The following is a 20297-nucleotide window of genomic DNA, read 5'->3' as shown; positions in this document are numbered from 1 at the left end:
CAGAGAAAAATACAAAGGCCAAAAAACAAGGTGGTAGGCTCATTTGACTGAATGCGGGCCTAGCAGATGTCTGGCCCAAACAATGAAAATAAAACAGTCCATACCATTTTAATTCAACCTTTGGGTTGGGTCAGGCCGAATTGGGACAGCTCCAGCTCGCAAATTTTTCGCATCTAATAAATGTAATCAAAGCCCAGAGACAGCAACGGTACCTAGCATTAGCAAGGGAAACTTTTCCCCCATTGTTCTTAGATCCAACTGGAAGAGTTCGAGAACTAGAAAAAAAATAGTGGGGCTTAATGGATAAAATGGAAAAAATTCCCTCGTATTCTCCTTAGCACCAAACATTATATATTTCCCCAATCCTTTTCTTATCCTCCTTTATGTCTGTTGTTAGCGGGCCCATCGATAATAATTTCAGTATTAGAGAAAATTAGTGGGGCTTAATTAGTATATTAAACTAATTTCTTTCCTGTAATTCCCAGTTTCATTTGTTTCCAACCATTATCTACCTTATTTTTACATGATTCTATAAATAGTCTGAAGTTCATAAACAGAATACATATTCCATCCATAACTAATTTCTGTAAAGCATTAACTGTAAACATTACATTCTAGTCCAGCCAATTCGTGGAGTCGAAAGATACACGGGTTTTAACATATAAGACTTGGCAAATCAAGTGGCATTGGCTCCCAAAAGTACAGGGCTACAAATCAAACCCAATTTCTTACCTCACTCCAACAAGAAACAAGTTAAATTGCAAAATCTAAGCCTATAACTATGCCACTGATAATGATGCTGATGATAAAACAATCTAAGTGACAAAATAAAATACAGAGAGATGGATAATGAAATTTAGGATTATGATTTAAGTGGTTCTAGAGGAAATATTTCTTCAAGCAAAGTCTGAAAATTGGAATCTTTACAAGGTACAATTTAGCAAATTACTGATGCAAAATATTGTCAGCCTTATGCACTGATTAGGAAGAGCAATCTTAGCCAAAAACTCATTACGCAAAATTGTCAAATGTATCAGAAGTTAAGCCAATGATATGGTGTGAACATTTCATATCCTACCCAGGTTTTTGTGTCATAACTCATCATCGGTGACCATCAGAAGCAAACATATTCAGGAGACCTGATACAGTGATACCTCTCAGGGGGTGAAACAAGGATTTGGGCATAATTTAATGTGCAAGGATTTCACAATTGAATTCCTATGCAACATATTCTCTCAAGACAAGCTCCACTTCCTTCAACACTCCTAATCTTCTAAACCAACAAGCTAGTATTTCTGAAGCTTCTTTGCCAACCATAATTCCTTCCCTCTCCAATCTCATCAGAAAGTTCAAGGCCTCATTCAGGTTGTTCTCCTTTTCATATGCAGCCAACAAAAGTGCTATGCATTTATCACTAGGTTCAAGACCAGCCCTCCTCATATTTTCAAATGCGATTTGTGCCTTTCGACTTTCACCTGCCATTTGGTAAGCATTTATGAGGAGTCCGCACAATTTAACATCTGGAGGAATACCTGCGAACTGAATTGCATCAAATACCCTCTGAGCTCCATCAGCATTGCCAACCATGGAGTATGCTCGTAATAATGCTTTGTAAACTTCACTTCCTGCACAAATTTCTTGGGCATCCATTTCTCTAAGTAAGACCTCCCCTTTCTCAGGCATTCCAGCTCTTATGTGGGTCATGATCATTGCACCATATGATCTTTTATCCAATGGGTACCCAAGCAGCTTGAGCTCTTCAAAAGTTTCCTCAGCCTGTTTAAGATTGCCAGCCTTGCCGTACATGGAAATCATGGCAGTCAGTGTGACCTGATCAATCACAAAGCCTCTTTTCCTCATGGCTAAGAGGATATTTTCAGCATTTTGAATCTGGTTTTCCTTCCCATAACAATGAATTACTTTTGTGTAGTCACGAACATTGGCCTCAAAAGATTCTTCAAGCAGAGCAAGTTCGGCCACCTAACAAACATGCAAGAAATCATGAATTTAGGTGACATGTTGAGTTGACCTGCACATTGAACGAGAAATACCTTTCAAAACTATCCTCCAACTGTTTTAAGCATGAGAATGCTTACATGATCTCTTTATTCAAACACATCATTGAAAGAAAATGTGTGCTTAGAGAGCCAGAGAAATTAAAATTTACAAAATTCTTGCAATCCTTTTGAGCATCACTAAACCAAACCTTTATTTCAATTTCCTGAAAATAAAAGGATTATCTTTGAAACTGTTTCAAAGATGAATATCCCTAACCTAACTACCTAATTTAATCTACAAGACAATAATTAGGATATCAAAGTTTGACATATAATATACCAAGTTCTCCCTATATGGCTTTCAAATCGAGAAAAAAGAGAGCTTTCTTATTCAAATCACAACCCAAGGAGTTAATAATAAACAAGCAAGCTTAAGGAATCTACAATCAAAATTTCAAAATTACAAAATAGCAAAGGTATTGGAGGAAATAGAGTACCTCAAAGTAAAGAGGATGTTCCATCTTCTTCAATTGTCTAAGAACAGAAAGCCAGTCAGTTCTCCTAGGCTTCATAAGCCTGACCCAAGCACCCAACAAATCCGATAAACTGGCATTCTGAGCTTGGTGAGAATAACAAATTATCTGCTTCATAATTGCCTTACATCGATTGGTCATCTTCGGTGGTAGCTCAGATACAGCTTGTTTTTGTGGTTCTGTGATATTAGGGTCAATCTTAACCCACTTAAACGAAGACTTCTCTTCTTTTACTTCTACCCTTCCTATCTCTTCTGTACTGACTGCAGCTAATACAGGTATACAAATACCGAAATTGACAGATTTTTTCAACAAGAAATTCCCCAGGTAATTACTATAAGTGGGTTTTATAGTTCCACTGGTTGGTGAACAATTTGGGAATGACAACGGGAGAATGTTACTCACGCAAATTTCCATGGCAAAGGTGAAAACAAAATGCACAAAACAGATTTAATGGGATTGGGAAATATACAACGCGAAGTGGAGATTGAGCGACGAAGTTATCTGCTGTTGGATTAGAGAAAAATAAACATATGCCATTTAATTTTAAAAAAAAAAAAGAGAGAGAAAAACAGATAGACTATCAAACGGCAATCTACAGATTGAGCAAAAGTGTAATAAACTTTGAATTATCGATAACCCGAGAGACAATTATACCTGGTATTCCCTACCGATTACTTTGAGGAAGAACAAGCGGAGAAGATGATGAAAGCAACTTAGGTTAACAAACTGTAGTAGAATTAATTTCTCATCATTCCGTTGTAGTCTAGTCGGTTAGGATATTCGGCTCTCACCCGAAAGACCCGGGTTCGATTCCCGGCAACGGAATTATTTTTTTTATGCTTTGATGTAATGCATTTTTAATATTCCTTAAAAAAAACTAAATAGTTGGAAACTATTTTTATGATATCATTATCCACACTCAGTCTGCAAGATCATGGACCCCAATTTCCTATTCCTAAGTTAGAATAGAAACCAAAGTATAAATGCGATGCCGTTATCTAATTTAATTTTCAGAAAATTATATTATATCTGTAGTACTAGTTTGCTGCTAACATTTCTAAGCCTGTCAGTGGCGTGGCTGGAGCCTACAAGCCAAGTAAACGGCCACACGGCTGATCCTAACGACGGGCGGCTGTTTCTACTACTGCACTGCATATAAAAGTATAAAACTATAAAAAGCAAACTTAAAATTCCTATACTACCTACCCCCTATAAAATATCTCATATTTACATTGCTCTCGGCATTTATACGAATCGAGAGCATTTATACGAATCTCAACCCCATTTTACTACAGTTGAGTACCGTAAGAAATTAAGGGCATTTCTGTCACGTAGCATTCAAACTTGGACTTTCATGACAAAATCAAAACGCGATCCGAATCTCAAATCGTCCACCACTTCTCTCTGCTCAAAAGCTCACTCTGGACCTCCTTCCTTCTTCTCCTTCTCATTTCACTTCCTTCTCAGCGATTTTTTATGCGATCGTTTTCGAAGCAACCGAACAGGCTCTAACATTTCCACTCCATTTTCAGATCTGAGTCAACTGCTGAACCACGAGCTCGAACTGTCTCGGGAATGGCTTCTTCGGAAGCCGATTCCCGCCTAAGCCACGTCGTAGCCCCTGCCCTAGATAAGATCATAAAGAACGCGTCCTGGCGGAAACACTCTAAACTTGGTCATGAATGCAAATCCGTTCTCGAGAGACTCACTTCGCCACAGAAGCAGCCACCGGCCGCCGATTCCGAGCCTGAAGCCTCGATCCCTGGTCCACTCCACGATGGAGGGCCCACCGAGTACTCCCTTGCGGAATCTGAATCCATCCTCAGTCCTCTGATCAACGCCTGTGGAACCGGCTTCCTGAAGATTGTTGATCCAGCCGTTGATTGCATTCAAAAATTAATCGCCCATGGCTACTTGCGTGGCGAAGCTGACCCGAGTGGAGGCACCGAGGCTCAATTATTGTCAAAATTAATTGAATCCGTTTGTAAATGTTACGATATTGGCGACGATGCGATTGAGCTTTTGGTTCTTAAGACTCTTCTATCGGCGGTTACATCGATTTCGTTGAGGATACATGGTGATTGTCTGTTGCAAATAGTGAGAACTTGTTATGATATTTATCTGGGGAGCAAAAATGTAGTAAATCAGACGACAGCAAAAGCGTCGTTGATCCAAATGTTGGTGATTGTGTTTCGGAGAATGGAGGCAGATTCATCAACAGTACCGATTCAACCGATTGTTGTAGCGGAATTAATGGAACCTGTTGAGAAATCGGATGCGGACGGGTCAATGACGATGTTTGTGCAGGGTTTTATAACTAAAATTATGCAAGATATTGATGTAGTTTTGAATTCAGCTGCGCCAAGTAAGGCTTCATCGGGAACTCACGACGGAGCTTTTGAGACTACCACAGTTGAGACCACTAATCCTGCGGATTTACTAGATTCGACAGATAAGGACATGTTAGATGCCAAGTATTGGGAGATTAGCATGTACAAGACGGCCTTGGAGGGGAGGAAAGGGGAATTGGCTGACGGGGAAGGGGAGAGAGATGAGGATTTGGAGATTCAGATTGGGAATAAGCTGCGGAGAGATGCATTTTTGGTGTTTAGAGCTCTTTGCAAGCTGTCAATGAAAACACCACCTAAAGAGGCCATGGCTGATCCTCAGTTGATGAGAGGGAAAATAGTGGCCTTGGAGTTATTGAAGATCCTATTGGAGAATGCTGGGGCAGTCTTTAGAACTAGTGACAGGTATCTGTATTTTTCCCGCTTGTTTTTTTTTTTTTTTTTTTTTTTTTTTTTTTTTTATAATATTCTTGGCATTCGTGTATTTGTTTCCTGTGCTTTTCATAATATTTTATTTATCGGTAGTCAATTTAAATGTAATTTGATGAATTAAACTCCTCCAATTAAATTTACTTTTCTAATGTATTTGCACTATCCTTGAGGTGGGGAGTATGTATTGGATTTAGTTCATCCATCAAATTTATATTGTCATTATTACTTTTATGGTTTATGCATCCCCATTTGATCATGGAATTCAATTTTTTTTTTCAAAAATAATTGCCTAATATGTGTATATCTTTGCTTTGAAACAGGTTTTTAGGTGCTATTAAACAATACTTGTGTCTTTCGCTGTTGAAGAACAGTGCTTCAAGTCTTATGATTGTTTTCCAACTTTCTTGCTCCATTTTTATTAGTCTGGTCTCAAGGTTTAGAGCTGGATTAAAAGCAGAGATTGGAGTTTTTTTTCCTATGATTGTTCTAAGAGTTTTGGAAAATGTTGCTCAACCTAATTTTCAACAGAAAATGATAGTGCTTCGGTTTTTAGATAAGCTATGTGTTGATTCACAAATCCTGGTGGACATTTTCATTAACTATGATTGTGATGTCAATTCATCAAACATATTTGAGAGGTATGTTTCTCTTATTTACGTAGAGTTTCAATTGACGATAGAATGATCAAAGACATCATTGGTAATAATAATTTCAATTTTCTCATCAAACTCTGTCAGAATGGTCAATGGACTTCTTAAAACCGCTCAAGGTGCCCCTCCTGGTACTGCCACTACACTTTTGCCACCACAGGAGGTGACTATGAAACTTGAAGCTATGAAGTGCTTAGTGGCCATTTTGAGATCAATGGGTGACTGGATGAACAAACAGTTACGCATTCCAGATCTGCATTCTTCCAAGAAATTTGATGCAGCTGAGAGCAGTCCTGAACCTGGCAGTCTTTCCTTGGCGAATGGGAATGGGGATGACCCTGTTGAAGGATCAGATTCTCATTCCGAAGCTTCCACTGAAGCTTCTGATGTTTCGACTATTGAGCAACGCCGGGCTTACAAGCTGGAACTTCAGGTAATGCAAAAGCAGATTTATTTCTTTGGTTAATGTTCTGCAGTTTTCAATTTTTTTCCACTTCTATACCGTGCTTTTAATTGCTACTAATTGAACAGAGTGGATATGGAAACAAAAGATTCATATGGCAGACTCCAACTAGTTTGGGATTGAGGCTTAGTTCTTGTTGTTGTTTATTTTTCTGCAGTCCCAGAATCTAACCTAAGATTTGTGGCAGGAAGGTATATCTCTTTTTAATCGGAAACCTAAGAAGGGTATTGAATTTCTCATCAATGCAAATAAAGTGGGCAATTCACCAGAGGAAATAGCAGCATTCCTTAAAAATGCGTCTGGTTTGAACAAGACACTGATCGGTGATTATCTGGGAGAAAGAGAGGAGTTACCATTGAAAGTAATGCATGCCTATGTGGATTCATTTGACTTCCAAGGAATGGAGTTTGATGAGGCTATAAGAGTCTTCCTACAGGGCTTCAGGTTACCTGGTGAGGCACAGAAGATTGATCGCATTATGGAAAAGTTTGCGGAGCGTTATTGCAAATGTAATCCAAAGGTTTTTACTAGTGCTGACACAGCGTACGTCCTTGCTTACTCAGTGATCATGCTCAATACTGATGCTCACAACCCCATGGTGAAGAACAAGGTACATTTGAAGTTTCTTTTGTATTATCTGGAAATTTCAAATGGCATAGTTGATATATTTCCCTTGTCTGAAAAAAAATGCAGATGTCAGCTGATGATTTTATAAGAAACAATCGTGGTATTGATGATGGAAAAGATCTAGCTGAGGAGTACTTGAGATCATTATTTGAACGCATATCCAGAAATGAGATCAAAATGAAAGAAGATGATTTAGCTCTTCAACAAAAACAATATATGAACTCAAACAAAATTTTAGGCTTGGACAGTATCCTGAACATTGTGATCCGCAAGCGGGGTGAAGATAAGATGGAAACCAGTGATGATCTTATCAGGCACATGCAAGAACAATTTAAGGAAAAAGCTCGCAAATCTGAGTAAGAAGAATTGGCTATACTGTGCTTTTAGAACTCCACCGTCTTTGTATTGGATTCTTTTTGTTTAGCAGTGTGTGGAATGTCATCTGAAATAGTTAGTGCCTCTTCCATGTTTTGTGTTAATGCTGACTAAATGGTTGACATAATTGAATCTGATTAGAACATCATGAACAATAAATAAGACTTTCTGATAGATATGACTTTTTTTTTTTCCTGAAATGTGTCATTATGATTAGACATATGCTTTATATCTTACTCTTTCTGATCTGAAGCAACTATAATGTAGTTCTCATTGATCTTTCCGACGTCGTCATTTGTAGGTCAGTTTATTATGCAGCAACTGATGTGGTGATACTTCGGTTTATGATTGAGGTATGCTGGGCTCCAATGTTGGCTGCCTTTAGTGTGCCTCTTGACCAAAGTGATGATGACGTGGTGATAGATTTATGTCTTGAAGGTTTCCGATATGCCATCCATGTGACTGCTGTAATGTCCATGAAGACTCACAGAGATGCTTTTGTTACATCATTAGCAAAGTTTACCTCTCTTCACTCCCCTGCTGATATCAAGCAGAAAAACATTGACGCTATCAAGGTTAGTTTTCATCTTTTTGGTACTATAATAGGTAATGATACAATAGATAATTGTATTATCTTGTGATTCTCCTCAGTAGATTTGAGAGGTCCTATTAGCATAAAAATATTCTTATGTTATAGAGGAGTACATGGTCATCCTTATCAAATGTCTTTTATACTTCTTTATTCTTTGGAAATACACATAACAACATTTGCTACTCAGGTATGCTTTTACAATTTTAACTGTTATTTCCACCAACTGGATCTGTCATTTAGTTGACCTTTTATTTTATTGCACCCAATGAAGTGAAGTAGGTGGGCATAAATTTATTATGTTCTTAAATGTGATAACTGAAAATTGTTGAGACTGTTTCTGGACATCTTCAGAGTGAATGGTTGCTATTCATGCATTTGTATTTCAGCAAAGGTAAATATCTCTAAGTGAAGCAAATTGTTTGATGCGTTCAAGTTGAATAATTTAGTGATAGTAAGAAATATATTTGGTATCATGGATAAAAGTGCATGGTTGGAACTCCTTTCATAGTTGAAGGGCAAATGTATGGAAGGCAGAAAAATGCCTTATACTATGGAACTACACGTGCTTGCTTAATTACATCTCAAAAAGGACGGACAATGATTTAATTACTAAGATTGGTTAGATCCCAGCAAAGCTAGTAATTGAAGGTTAGATAATAGCCTATTAAGGGCACACAATTTTGCAGACTCGGTTTCTGTGAACTGTTTACCATGAAGTGTGTAAGCATCATTACAAGTGTATTCTATTTGTCTGTGACCTTTGAATTTTAATTTCCAATGGGTGGAGTAATAGTTTCCTGAATTTTATAACAGTTGCCATTTACTCGTGGATCTAATACTGGATTTGGTTTTTCATTGTTAATAGGCAATAGTTACAATTGCAGATGAGGATGGAAATTATTTGCAAGAAGCTTGGGAGCATATTTTGACTTGTGTCTCACGCTTTGAACACCTGCATCTGTTGGGTGAGGGTGCTCCTCCAGATGCCACCTTTTTTGCTTTTCCTCAGAATGAATCAGACAAGTCAAAACAAGCTAAGTCAACTATCCTCCCTGTTTTGAAAAAGAAGGGACCTGGGAGAATGCAGTATGCAGCTTCTGCTGTGATGAGAGGTTCATATGATAGTGCTGGCATTGGTGGCAGTGCTTCTGGGGCTGTCACTTCTGAACAGATGAACAATTTAGTCTCTAATTTAAACATGCTAGAACAAGTGGGAAGCTCTGAAATGAACCGCATATTCACACGGAGCCAAAAACTGAACAGTGAGGCGATAATTGACTTTGTCAAGGCTCTTTGCAAGGTCTCTATGGAGGAATTGCGCTCTGCATCTGATCCACGAGTTTTTAGCCTGACAAAGATTGTTGAGATTGCGTATGAATCATTTACCTGTTCCTTCCCCCCACTTATGATAAGTATTTATCTGCTGCTATTGTATCAATCATGTATTAAATCTGCTTGAACTTCTTATGACAGGCACTATAACATGAATCGCATCAGACTTGTATGGTCAAGCATCTGGCACGTGCTTTCTGATTTCTTTGTAAACATAGGTTGTTCTGAAAATCTTTCAATTGCAATTTTTGCAATGGACTCCTTACGCCAATTATCAATGAAATTCCTAGAGCGAGAGGAGTTGGCTAACTACAATTTTCAGAATGAATTTATGAAGCCTTTCGTCATTGTTATGCGTAAGAGCAGTGCTGTTGAGATCAGAGAACTGATTATCAGATGTGTCTCTCAAATGGTTCTATCTCGTGTCAACAATGTTAAATCAGGGTGGAAGAGCATGTTCATGGTATTAACATCTGCTAATTTCTAACTTTAATTTGAAATTGTAATGCAATGATATCCAAAATTTTAGACCTTAATATTGATTATTGACTAAAGTTACACTGGCTTCTGTTACGATGTTCTTTCAGGTCTTCACAACTGCAGCTTATGATGACCACAAAAATATTGTACTCTTGGCCTTTGAAATAATGGAGAAGATTATTCGAGAATACTTCCCGTACATCACTGAGACTGAAACCACCACCTTTACAGATTGTGTAAATTGCCTCATTGCATTCACTAACAGTCGATTCAACAAAGACATTAGCCTTAATGCAATAGCTTTTCTTCGATTCTGTGCTACAAAACTTGCAGAAGGAGATTTGGGATCAGCTACAAGGAATAAGGATAAGGAAGCATCTGGAAAATTTTCCCCATCTTCACCAAAAGCTGGAAAGAATGGAAAACATGAAAATGGAGAGATTACAGACAAGGAAGATCATCTTTATTTCTGGTTCCCTTTGTTGGCAGGTAAGGAAACTGGATAAGTCACAAGTTTTAGTTTGTCATGTAGCAAAACATTTGTTATGTGCCTTTAGCAGTGCAATTTGCTTCTATGTGCTCTTTAATAGGAAGTGTTTGTTTTAACAATTATAATTATTTATTTATGCAGGCTTATCAGAACTTAGCTTTGATCCTAGACCTGAAATCAGGAAGAGTGCACTGCAGGTTCTGTTTGATACTTTGCGCAATCATGGCCACCTTTTCTCTTTACCTCTGTGGGAACGAGTCTTTGAGTCAGTTCTGTTTCCAATATTTGACTATGTACGGCATGCTATTGATCCGACTGGGGGTGATTCTCCTGGGCAAGGGATTGATAGTGATGCAGGTGAGCTTGAACAGGACGCATGGCTTTATGAGACATGCACATTGGCACTCCAATTGGTTGTAGATCTTTTTGTCAGATTCTATAACACTGTCAATCCTCTTCTGAGGAAGGTGCTGATGCTTCTGGTTAGCTTTATTAGACGCCCACACCAAAGTCTTGCTGGTATTGGTATTGCAGCATTTGTTCGTTTGATGAGCAATGCTGGTGATCTATTTTCAGAGGAGAAGTGGCTAGAAGTGGTTTTGTCACTAAAAGAGGCAGCCAATGCAACACTTCCTGATTTCTCTTACATTGTTAATGGAGATTCCACAGGAAGAAGCCATCAAGCTTCAACTGGACAGACTAATGGAGAGTCTACTGTATCTGGCATGCCTGATGATGATCCTGAGAGACAGATGACGCGCCGTCTTTATGCTTCAATATCTGATGCAAAATGTAGAGCTGCTGTTCAACTCTTATTAATTCAGGTATTTTTATTTTATTGCATGGTTGTGAAACTCTTCAATTCTATCACACATATCTACTGAATGTTGATATTATTTGCAATCATGAAAAATATTTAGATAAAAAATTCTAAAACCATGCAAGTTTGTTTCCTTTTTAAAAGTGAAGCTTTACACTGGAACAACATGAATGCCTTTAATTGATCTATGGGCTTGACTCTCTTCTATCCTACTAATTTCTTAATTAGTGAAATTGCATTTTGTGATTATATCTACTTTTCATGAACTTGGCAGGCAGTGATGGAAATATATAACATGTATCGAGCTGACCTTTCAGCAAAAAATACCTTAGTCCTCTTTGATGCTTTGCATGATGTGGCATCTCATGCTCACAAGATCAATACTAATTCCACGTTGCGTGCAAGGCTACAAGAGTTTGGCTCTATGACCCAAATGCAAGACCCTCCATTATTACGCTTGGAAAATGAGTCGTATCAAATTTGCCTCACATTCTTGCAAAATCTTATATCGGATCAGCCCACAGATTTCAACGAGGCTGAAGTGGAATCTCATCTCGTCAACCTTTGCCTGGAGGTGTTACAATTTTACATTGAAACTTCCCGCACTGGACTGGCATCACAGGCATCTCCCAGCTTACAAACCCAGTGGCTGATTCCTGTTGGCTCTGGAAAACGTAGGGAATTGGCTGCACGGGCACCCGTTATAGTTGCAACTCTCCAGGCCATCTGTAGTTTGGGAGAGACTTCATTTGAAAAGAACTTGAGTCATTTCTTCCCCCTTCTTTCCGGCTTGATAAGCTGTGAACATGGGTCAAATGAAGTCCAAGTCGCTCTCAGTGATATGCTCAGCTCTTCAGTGGGACCTGTTTTGCTTCGGTCATGTTGACCTTGGTGAGATCACACTGCATTTTCTGACGTGTCATACCTGATCCAATTCTTAGTTTCAAATTTTTTTTTTTTCAAAAAGAAATTACAATTGTTATTGGAAATAGAAGTCCGTAGCGTATGAAGAGTTAGCAATGGTTTTGGATTGTGAAGTGCTTCTGAACTTGATTTAGATTACTCAGAAGCTCCTTTGTTCAGAGTTGATAGTTATCATTAGGAGTTTTGTTGTATGCTAGTCAAATGTTTTCTTTTCCCTCGCTCTTTCCAGTAGACAAGTTTCAGAACAATAATTTCCTGTAAAAATGTGTTTATTGAAAATGAACCGGTAGAGGCTCGTCTCTTTTCTTGTTAGGCATTATTTTCCTTTGTTTAATTCTCGTACTAGTCAGAGTCAGAGACGCCTCATTCGGTCATCATTACATTACTTCACTGAGGTTGGTTTTTGATTGATTAGGAATTTTGGATAAGCTTGGTTGAATTCCACGTTGGCTATTGAATATTTGACAAATTGCAACTATCATTGAACCAGTACCAGTTTTGTGAAAAGCAGAGTGCAACTGATTGTGCAGATTATAGAAATTTTATCCGTATCGCATGTGGAAAGGGCAAGTTGCAATGTGTTTCCTGATTTCTTCTCTCTGTACTAATCCACATTGACTACTTCATGGCCGCTGCACCAAATTACCACCGAGAACTGCCTGCGGTTTTTTTAATTTTTCACTTTTCAATTCGGCTTGCATGATTGCAGCCACTGGTCAGGAATTGTTGAAAAAAGATTGGTTTAGGCGTTTAGCTCTGATAGTTGATGAGTAATTGGGATTAGCTTATGTATGAAATTACTAGTTACAACACAATTTATTTTGATATAATATATTAGATATCTTGTAGTACTATTATTTTTTTTATCGTAGGTTGTTATTCAAATAATAGAAATTGTCAAAATTAAGAAAATTATAATTAATTTTATATACATGTTTAAATAATTTTATTTTGACTTGTAGATAATAATAGTATAATTTTCATAGCATCGGTTAAAATATATCATCATTATTTTAATAATTATAATCGTATAAATTTAATTTGAAAAAGGACCCAAAAGGACCTGAGCTAATAATCTCATGAATCTTAAATTTTATTTGAATTGTTATTTATCTTAAAATATAATATAATTTTCAATTTTTTTCCTTCTTTTAAAAAAAATGATTATGATTAATTACAACATGTATTTATGTTAACACGACATTGGGTCTATACTTCACATTTTAACGGTCATTTGATGTTTAAATTGACGAAAATTCCCTTCTAAGACACTTGATAAAGTTAAAAATTGCTATAAAATATTTTGGATCGGTGGGCTGGTTCATCCAAACCCGAGGGATTGTCTTTTACGCGGGCTAATTGCATTATTGCAAGCTGACGAAAAGTGTCAATACTAGACCATTTCAATATTCATTCACATCTACTGTTTCTTTCACTCTTCTCTTTTCTCCACTTTCTCACAAAAAGCTATGCTTCATTCTTTCACTACCTGCCTTAGCTCTCTGCGGAGGAGAGTCATCGCCAAACTTACTAAACACAAGAGAAATCTCTCTTCTTCTACTTTCGATTTTTCAGATACTCCATCTTTTGCCTCCATGGAAATTCCTAACCAGTTCAAACAAGTTTTCAATCTCATCGACGCAAATGGAGATGGCAAAATATCTTCTTATGATCTGATTGAATTGCTACTCTGCCTTGGCTGTGACAAATCTAAAGCGAAAGCCGAAGCTGAAGGTATGGTGAAAGAATTGGATCGTAATGGAGATGGATTTGTGGATTTCGATGAGTTTTTTTATATTTTGAATAATTATGACGAGGAAGATTATCTTATGGACGCGTTTATGATATTTGATGCTGATAAAAATGGACTAATTTCTGCTAAAGAGTTGCAGAAAGTTTTAAGCAGGCTAGGATTTGAGAAATGTAGCCTCAAAGAGTGTAGGATTATGATAAAAGGTGTTGATAAGGATGGTGACGGCTTTGTCGATTTTGAAGAATTCCGATCAATGATGACTGCTAATTGGGAGCTAAAAGATAATTAGAGGTTCAATTCAACAAAATTACCAAATTCACTCAGGTCTCAATGTAATTATGTTTGTTTAAATTATATGTACAATTTCTTGTAAATATGAAAGCTACTAAACCAAATCTCTGTTATCTTTGCTTCCAGTCACTTGCTTTTCTAGGTAGACAAGTTGCAGTTACTTCAAAAGAAGTAAAACTTGTAAATTCATATCTGCATAAAAAGAAAATAAAAAGAAGAAGAAGAAGAAGAAGCTAGTCCAGTAGTTTTTTCTTTTAATTAAGCCCTTAAATTGTATTTTCCATAATCTCTCAATTTGTCCTTATTACACTATAAAGAGCAGGTCATTAATACAAACAATTTTGTAGTTTACTGACATAAAGGGAAAGTTTCCTTTCTATTCACAGACGACAAGAAACGTTTCCTTGTGCTCTGCCTATCAAAAGAAAGGTTTCCTTCAAGTAATAGTAATCCCTCTCCAAGGATAGGGTTCCATATGTGGAAAAATATTTATGGAAAGGTAGAGCAAAAAAAACCCCCCAAGACGAAATCAGTTGCATATTAAAAAAAAAAAAAAATGTGAATTAAGTAGGGCCCTGGAACCGATTAAAAGACGAAACGGCTCGCTGCTCATTGCAAATTGCATCGTACGGCAATGCAAATTGCAACATTGGGCCTTCTCAAGCCCAAAGCGGTCTATCAAATGGATTTGGCCCAAAACAAAAGAATTAAAGAACATCTTCTTCTCTTTGGTAGTAATGGACGCGTGTGAAACAGTCATTTTGTTTTCTTTGGTAGCTACCATAATTAGAATATTGTAATTCTTTCTCAACTTCCATCATTTTATCATCCTTTCCTTTCAATAGATTTCAAAAAGGGAAAAATCCTAGTTTTTTTCTTAATGACAACTTTTAGAGTGTTAAAGAAACTATAAATAAATGTGCCAAAGTCATGATTAGGTTTTGCACATTTTATATTAAACTGTCAATATATATAGTTACTTCCTCTGAGTTTGATCTAAGTGTTGTTTAATTACAGTCCAATCAATAATTTTTTATTATTAATTAACTATTATCAAGCACTCCCAAAAATGTTGGAACTAATTATTAATTCCATACGTACCCTCTTTTTTAACGAATCTCATCTATTTGGCTTAATTAATTTATTTGGTGGATAATCTATTCCTTATTAAATTGTTGGTTAAAAAAGGGATATAAGGGGAAAAACAAAACTATGAGTTTCCAACCAATATGAGAAATTAATCGAGCCTTAAGTGGTTTTTTTTATTTTTGGATAAAGCAGAAGAAAACACAATTACATCGCACTTATGCAAAATCAAATCAAAACACCTTCTTAATTCGTATGCCAATTTTAAAAAGTAGATAAGTAATGTCATCAGAATGATTCAAAATTACGCAAAAAGGATGTGGAAGAAAAATTAGGTCAGGGTTCACTAAAATAAACGGAATCGATTGCTACGTATATGTATATATAAATTAAAAATAAAAGTGAAAAAGAAATCGTTGACATTAAGGAACCCATTAGCAATTGCACCAATGTTTAATTTTTTGAATTAGAGAAAGAGGGATCAGGTCATATAAAAATAAATAAATAAATATAAATAAGCAGGTAAAGGGCTGACAAAAAATGATTCCAAATCGATAGCTATCAATCACATGGGAACCTCATAGTTTGGTCGGCTGTTTAGTGTTTAAAATATTGCAAATGCTCTTTTAATTTTTTTTGATTAATTAATTAAACACACTTATAATTGGACCTCCAAAAATGAGCGCAATAATCTCAAACCATTTTGAAATAGAAATCAAATAAAAATAATTAAATTGTGAATTATGCGTTTTTGATTGGTCTTCCTATCTCTAATAAAAAATTTAGAAAGTGAAAGATCTCGAGTTCGAGTCTTCTTCAATCACAAATGTTATTATCAATTTGGTGTATGTTATTCAAAGGGATGGAATGCCTCTCCTACTATGTAGTCCACGATATTTTTTCGGCCTGTTGGACTAATTAAAGTTAACCGAAAATTAACAAGTTAAAATATTATTTAGTCAATAATACTTTTTATTAGTGTTACCATGTAGTAATAAGATTCTAATAGATTAATGGGTACCTATGGGTGCCCTTCACGTGTTAAGAAGTGAAGTGATGCTAATGTTTCTCCTTTTTAATTTTTAATTTTTAATTCTCTTCTGTTTTTATTTGATGTGTGGTCCATAATCGCTTGTATTATTAGTTTAATTACTTGATTAATTAATTTTTAAACTTAGACAGTGTAATGGATGTTTGATTTGTTTAATAAAAGGAGAGAGAGAGAGAGAGAGAGTTGCATGTATAGCACCAAATAAGTAGCTAGCTAGATGGCTAGAAACTGATTTTTCTTCCTTCGAAAGGGAAGTCTATATCTTTCTTGAAGACTTAACTTCTCCATGTTCGCAAAATTCAACATATTATGCCTTTTTTTTTAATTAAATAAATAAATAATTTTCTTCAATTTCCCGTGAACTCAGACTTTGTGTTGGAACTTTGGTTAATTAAGGTAGAATTTTTCAGAACATGGTATTAAATTATTTTAATTATTAATGTCATTTTACTTACGTACTCATAAAAATATGTTCACGTTGTGTGTGTGCATGGAAAAGTTTGTAAAATTCAACACAAACTCTGTCAAATAATTTGATTTTTATAAAACAAATACTAAATTATTGGTAATATAAATTTTGACATTCCAAAATTGAAATGAATATCACATGCAAAAGCCAAAATTATGCTCATTTTAGGGCAATAATTGAAAATCATTAACAGTGAATTAATGATAGAAAATTTCACCCGATTCTATGCAAATGCAATTAATTTATCATGCATGATTCTGCACTGCATGTCATACTTTATTCAATTATTACCAATTAAAGAAAAAAAATTTATACCATGAAAAAGAAAAAAAAAATGGAAAAAAAGGTTTCTGGGTAAACATTTATTTCCCAATTTTGGCAATTGTGATAACTAAGCTACAAATTGAAGTTTGATCAAAAGTGCAAAATTAATGAAAGTGAAAAGGAAAAGTGTGAATTGTGAAAAGTTTTGGTAATAAATAGTAAAACAATATATATATATGGAAGAAGAGGACATGGATTTCAGTACCTAGGCTAAGTGGTGGGGGCGACCGTTGACTGCTTAAGAAAACGATGGTTTGGTTGTATATATATATATACTATAACGCAATTTTCATGTTTTTTCCTATTTCGTAGATTATTCTCGGAGACTGGTTAATTATTTTGTTATATGATAATCACTGCAACGATACTTTTCTTTGTTTTGTTGTGGCCTCAGAGAGCTGTGTTGGTTACTAATAATGACCCCCCTCTCTATCTCTCTCTAATTACAATCTCTAATTCATCTAATCACCAACCTTTTTTCTTTTCCAAAATGCTATGCTTAGTGTATGTTTTTTTTTTTAATCATACATAGTTGAACCTAATCTTAGATGATAAACATTAAGGCCAAGGCTTGATTGAGTAATAGGAAATAAGGAATATCCTTTTATAAAAAAATTTTAAGCTCTTAATTTATAATTTATAGATATTTAATTGAGAGAAATAAGTAAATATTTGTATTTAATTATATACATATGATCGAGGGGTGCGAGTGAAATATAGAAGAATGGTAGACAAGTGGAGAAGGAGAATGCATTGAATGCAGTGAGCAGACATAGCGCATCAAATGGACTCATGGGATTCAGGGCGTGGGCTGATTGCGATGGCTCACATTCACACATCACTGTTCCATTTTCGTATATACTCTCTCTACCATTCTCTAGAAATCCAAAGAAACAACAATCATCTCTTTCTCTTTCTCTTTCTCTTTTCAATTTTCGTTTGGCAATAATATATAAAACTAGAAATGCCGCTCGTGCTATTACTTATACTAATATCAAATGTTGTGTTGTTTTCTTTGTCTTTATCAGCTGCGGCTCTCTCCCGCAAAAAAATGTCAGGCTGAGTGTCAGCGCCACCCACGCTCTTCACTTTGTCTCGTCTCTCTCTCATTTAAGCCCACACGCCTTGGTTTGTCTTTCAACAGCATTCTGCATATACCTCCATTCATCGATGCAGTCAAAACTTCTCTTTTCCTTCCTTTCTTTCTTTCTTTCTATAATTCTATCTTTTTTTTAAAAAAAAAATTTTACCAAAAAATAAAAATTCAAATGCTATATATGCTATTGAATTTGAGACTGCTCTATGTCTATATATATATATATGCTAAGCTAGTGGCTATGCCTATGTTCATGTGTAGCACTAGCAGTAGTAAGGTCTTTGTCAAACAAAACATACTTGCTATTTGGCTTTCTCTCATTTGCTGCTGCGTTTACTATAAGCTCTTGGATTCTTGCTTTTGTCCACCACAATCTCTTCCTATTTGTAAGTCACTGTCATCTAATGTTATAAAAAGTCAGTTTTGGTTAAGGTGAAAATACGAATTTAATTTTTGGAAAACGCATTTTATTAAAAGCATAATAAACTTTTACACTTATTAGAGGATTACACCTCCAGTTATAAAAAAAAAAAAAAAAAATTATCTTTAAAATTTGAAATTTTTAATAATTATTAACGATATCCTCTCACCTCCATTTTCCAATTGAAAAAAAAAATATTACTTTTGAGTCATAAAATGATTATGTTAAAGCGCTGTCCAAACATTGATTGAACGCATAATGTTGTGATTAAATACGGGATATAGTATGCACTGTTAACCGGCACAAGATATTCTTACATTAATGTGGAAAAATTAAGAAGCATTTACGGAAAAAAAAAAAATGTACGTAGCAGGCCATTCCCAAAATAAAACATTCATGGGAAATATTATAGTAGCTTTTAGGACAAAAATAGTTAGCTGAATATCGTAAATTGACCAGGTTTTACGGGATCATACCTTGATTTATGCATTTTGGCAATGTCTTACTGCATTTCAACTAATATGGCCGAACCAGTCATCTTTCATCTCCATCGCTTTCCTTTGACCTTTTCTTTTCTTCGCTCGATGATGATTTTTTACTTTTAAATTTGGAAATCCATCAACAGTGATCACCAATTATTTCTTTCTTTATACAATATATATTGATTTAAATAAACAAAATCGTGATATCTATTTTTTTTTTTATTTATTTTTGTTATACGATGCTTTTGATGAATTTTGGCTACACATTGTTAGAAAGATAACTTTGGTATGAAGGTGCTTCCCTCGCAATTAATGAGGGAGCAAAACTGTACTTGGATTGAAAGCAAGGGGAGAGAAAGATGACAGAAAAAGAGAGCATCGCCGCGACAGGTATATTCCGTGACCGTGCCTCTGCACGTGCGCATGAGTTGGATGCTTTCATGCTGGGGACAAAATCCAACGGTACCTGACGTCCTATTATAAATTCTGCTGACTCTCTTTCTTGACCACATCTCCTTCTCTTTGCCCTCCAACCAACGGCTGTGATCATCTTTATTTATGTCACTGCCCAATTTCTTGGAATTATAGAATAACTCGAAAATAAAACATAAATAATCAAGTTTTATATATTTATGAAAAAAAAAAAAATCCTATATCCAATTCCAACAATTCTCAAATTCAAATTCAATTCTCAGTCCGTAAGTTTTGATTTAAAAAAAAAAAAAAATAAAGAACTCAATTTAATTTGGAGAGAGAGACAAAGACAGGCGGCTGGAGAAATTTTGAGATCCTTGAAAATAATTACGGATGACTCATGGCATTGCACTGCATTTAATACTCATATATTTTCAACCAAATAAGTTCAGGCCATCATTTTCTTATAATGTTGTCATAAATATATGCTTCCACACCTCTTTTCATATATTATCAGACAATGTAATACTCAATTTAATTCAACTTGTTCATCAAATAATGAAAAATATATTACTATAATTATTGATCAAGTCTTTAAATAAATAATTAATGAAAAATAATAACATATTTAGAAAATTATAATATAATTATATTGATTTGTATATATTTTTTAATTTATACGAAAGCTACACTAGATATATTTTGTATGGGATTGATGGAGTAGAAGCAAGATGCTTAGGCTTTTGTCTTTTGGAGATGATAAGAAGGAAAAAAGGTGAGGGCCGATAGGAGAAGGAACTAGGGAAGAGACACGTCTCATGATCGGCTCTTTTGTTTTTTTTTT

General features: G+C 35.5%; 3 protein-coding genes and 1 non-coding gene across 4 annotated transcripts; 3 read left to right on the top strand and 1 right to left on the bottom strand.

Moving 5' to 3' along the window:
• Window positions 1–996: 996 nt before the first annotated feature.
• LOC105643107 (Tetratricopeptide repeat (TPR)-like superfamily protein) lies at window positions 997–3358 on the bottom strand. The gene is made up of 2 exons (XM_012228170.4): window positions 2495–3358; window positions 997–1980 (listed from the first exon to the last, which is right to left on the bottom strand). The coding sequence occupies exons 1-2, from the start codon at window positions 2945–2947 to the stop codon at window positions 1219–1221; spliced, it is 1215 nt and encodes a 404-aa protein (XP_012083560.1). The 5' UTR covers window positions 2948–3358; the 3' UTR covers window positions 997–1218.
• Window positions 3286–3358, top strand: TRNAE-CUC (transfer RNA glutamic acid (anticodon CUC)). The gene has a single exon. It is a non-coding gene; the product is annotated as a tRNA-Glu (tRNA).
• Window positions 3359–3878: 520 nt separating this feature from the next.
• Window positions 3879–12920, top strand: LOC105643106 (brefeldin A-inhibited guanine nucleotide-exchange protein 2). Its single transcript, XM_012228169.4, has 12 exons — window positions 3879–5286; window positions 5634–5951; window positions 6051–6396; window positions 6614–7036; window positions 7120–7409; window positions 7730–8003; window positions 8886–9391; window positions 9494–9815; window positions 9940–10321; window positions 10464–11146; window positions 11417–12033; window positions 12482–12920. Exons 1-11 carry the CDS (start codon window positions 4109–4111, stop codon window positions 12026–12028), a joined length of 5334 nt encoding a protein of 1777 aa, XP_012083559.1. The 5' UTR covers window positions 3879–4108; the 3' UTR covers window positions 12029–12033; window positions 12482–12920.
• A 530-nt stretch (window positions 12921–13450) lies between these two features.
• LOC105643105 (uncharacterized) lies at window positions 13451–14235 on the top strand. The gene has a single exon (XM_012228167.4). It carries the CDS (start codon window positions 13536–13538, stop codon window positions 14106–14108), a length of 573 nt encoding a protein of 190 aa, XP_012083557.1. The 5' UTR covers window positions 13451–13535; the 3' UTR covers window positions 14109–14235.
• The last annotated feature ends 6062 nt before the right edge of the window (window positions 14236–20297 follow it).

This window comes from Jatropha curcas, chromosome 5 (assembly GCF_041381405.1).
Source record: "Jatropha curcas cultivar XTBG-Jc1 chromosome 5, XTBG_Jcur_1.0, whole genome shotgun sequence".
In the NCBI taxonomy this organism is placed as follows: Eukaryota; Viridiplantae; Streptophyta; class Magnoliopsida; order Malpighiales; family Euphorbiaceae; genus Jatropha; species Jatropha curcas.
The sequence above is the reverse complement of the archived record's forward strand: the minus strand, read 5'-3'. Positions and strand labels throughout refer to the sequence as shown.

Coding starts and splice junctions, on each gene's coding strand:
- LOC105643107 (XM_012228170.4), bottom strand. CDS start 2,947: ATGGAAATTTGCGTGAGTAACATTCTCCCGTTGTCATTCCCAAATTGT. Junction 1,981..2,494: donor AACATCCTCTTTACTTTGAG/GTACTCTATTTC, acceptor CATGTTTGTTAG/GTGGCCGAACTTGCTCTGCT.
- LOC105643106 (XM_012228169.4), top strand. CDS start 4,109: ATGGCTTCTTCGGAAGCCGATTCCCGCCTAAGCCACGTCGTAGCCCCT. Junction 6,397..6,613: donor CTTACAAGCTGGAACTTCAG/GTAATGCAAAAG, acceptor GATTTGTGGCAG/GAAGGTATATCTCTTTTTAA. Junction 7,037..7,119: donor ACCCCATGGTGAAGAACAAG/GTACATTTGAAG, acceptor AAAAAAATGCAG/ATGTCAGCTGATGATTTTAT.
- LOC105643105 (XM_012228167.4), top strand. CDS start 13,536: ATGCTTCATTCTTTCACTACCTGCCTTAGCTCTCTGCGGAGGAGAGTC.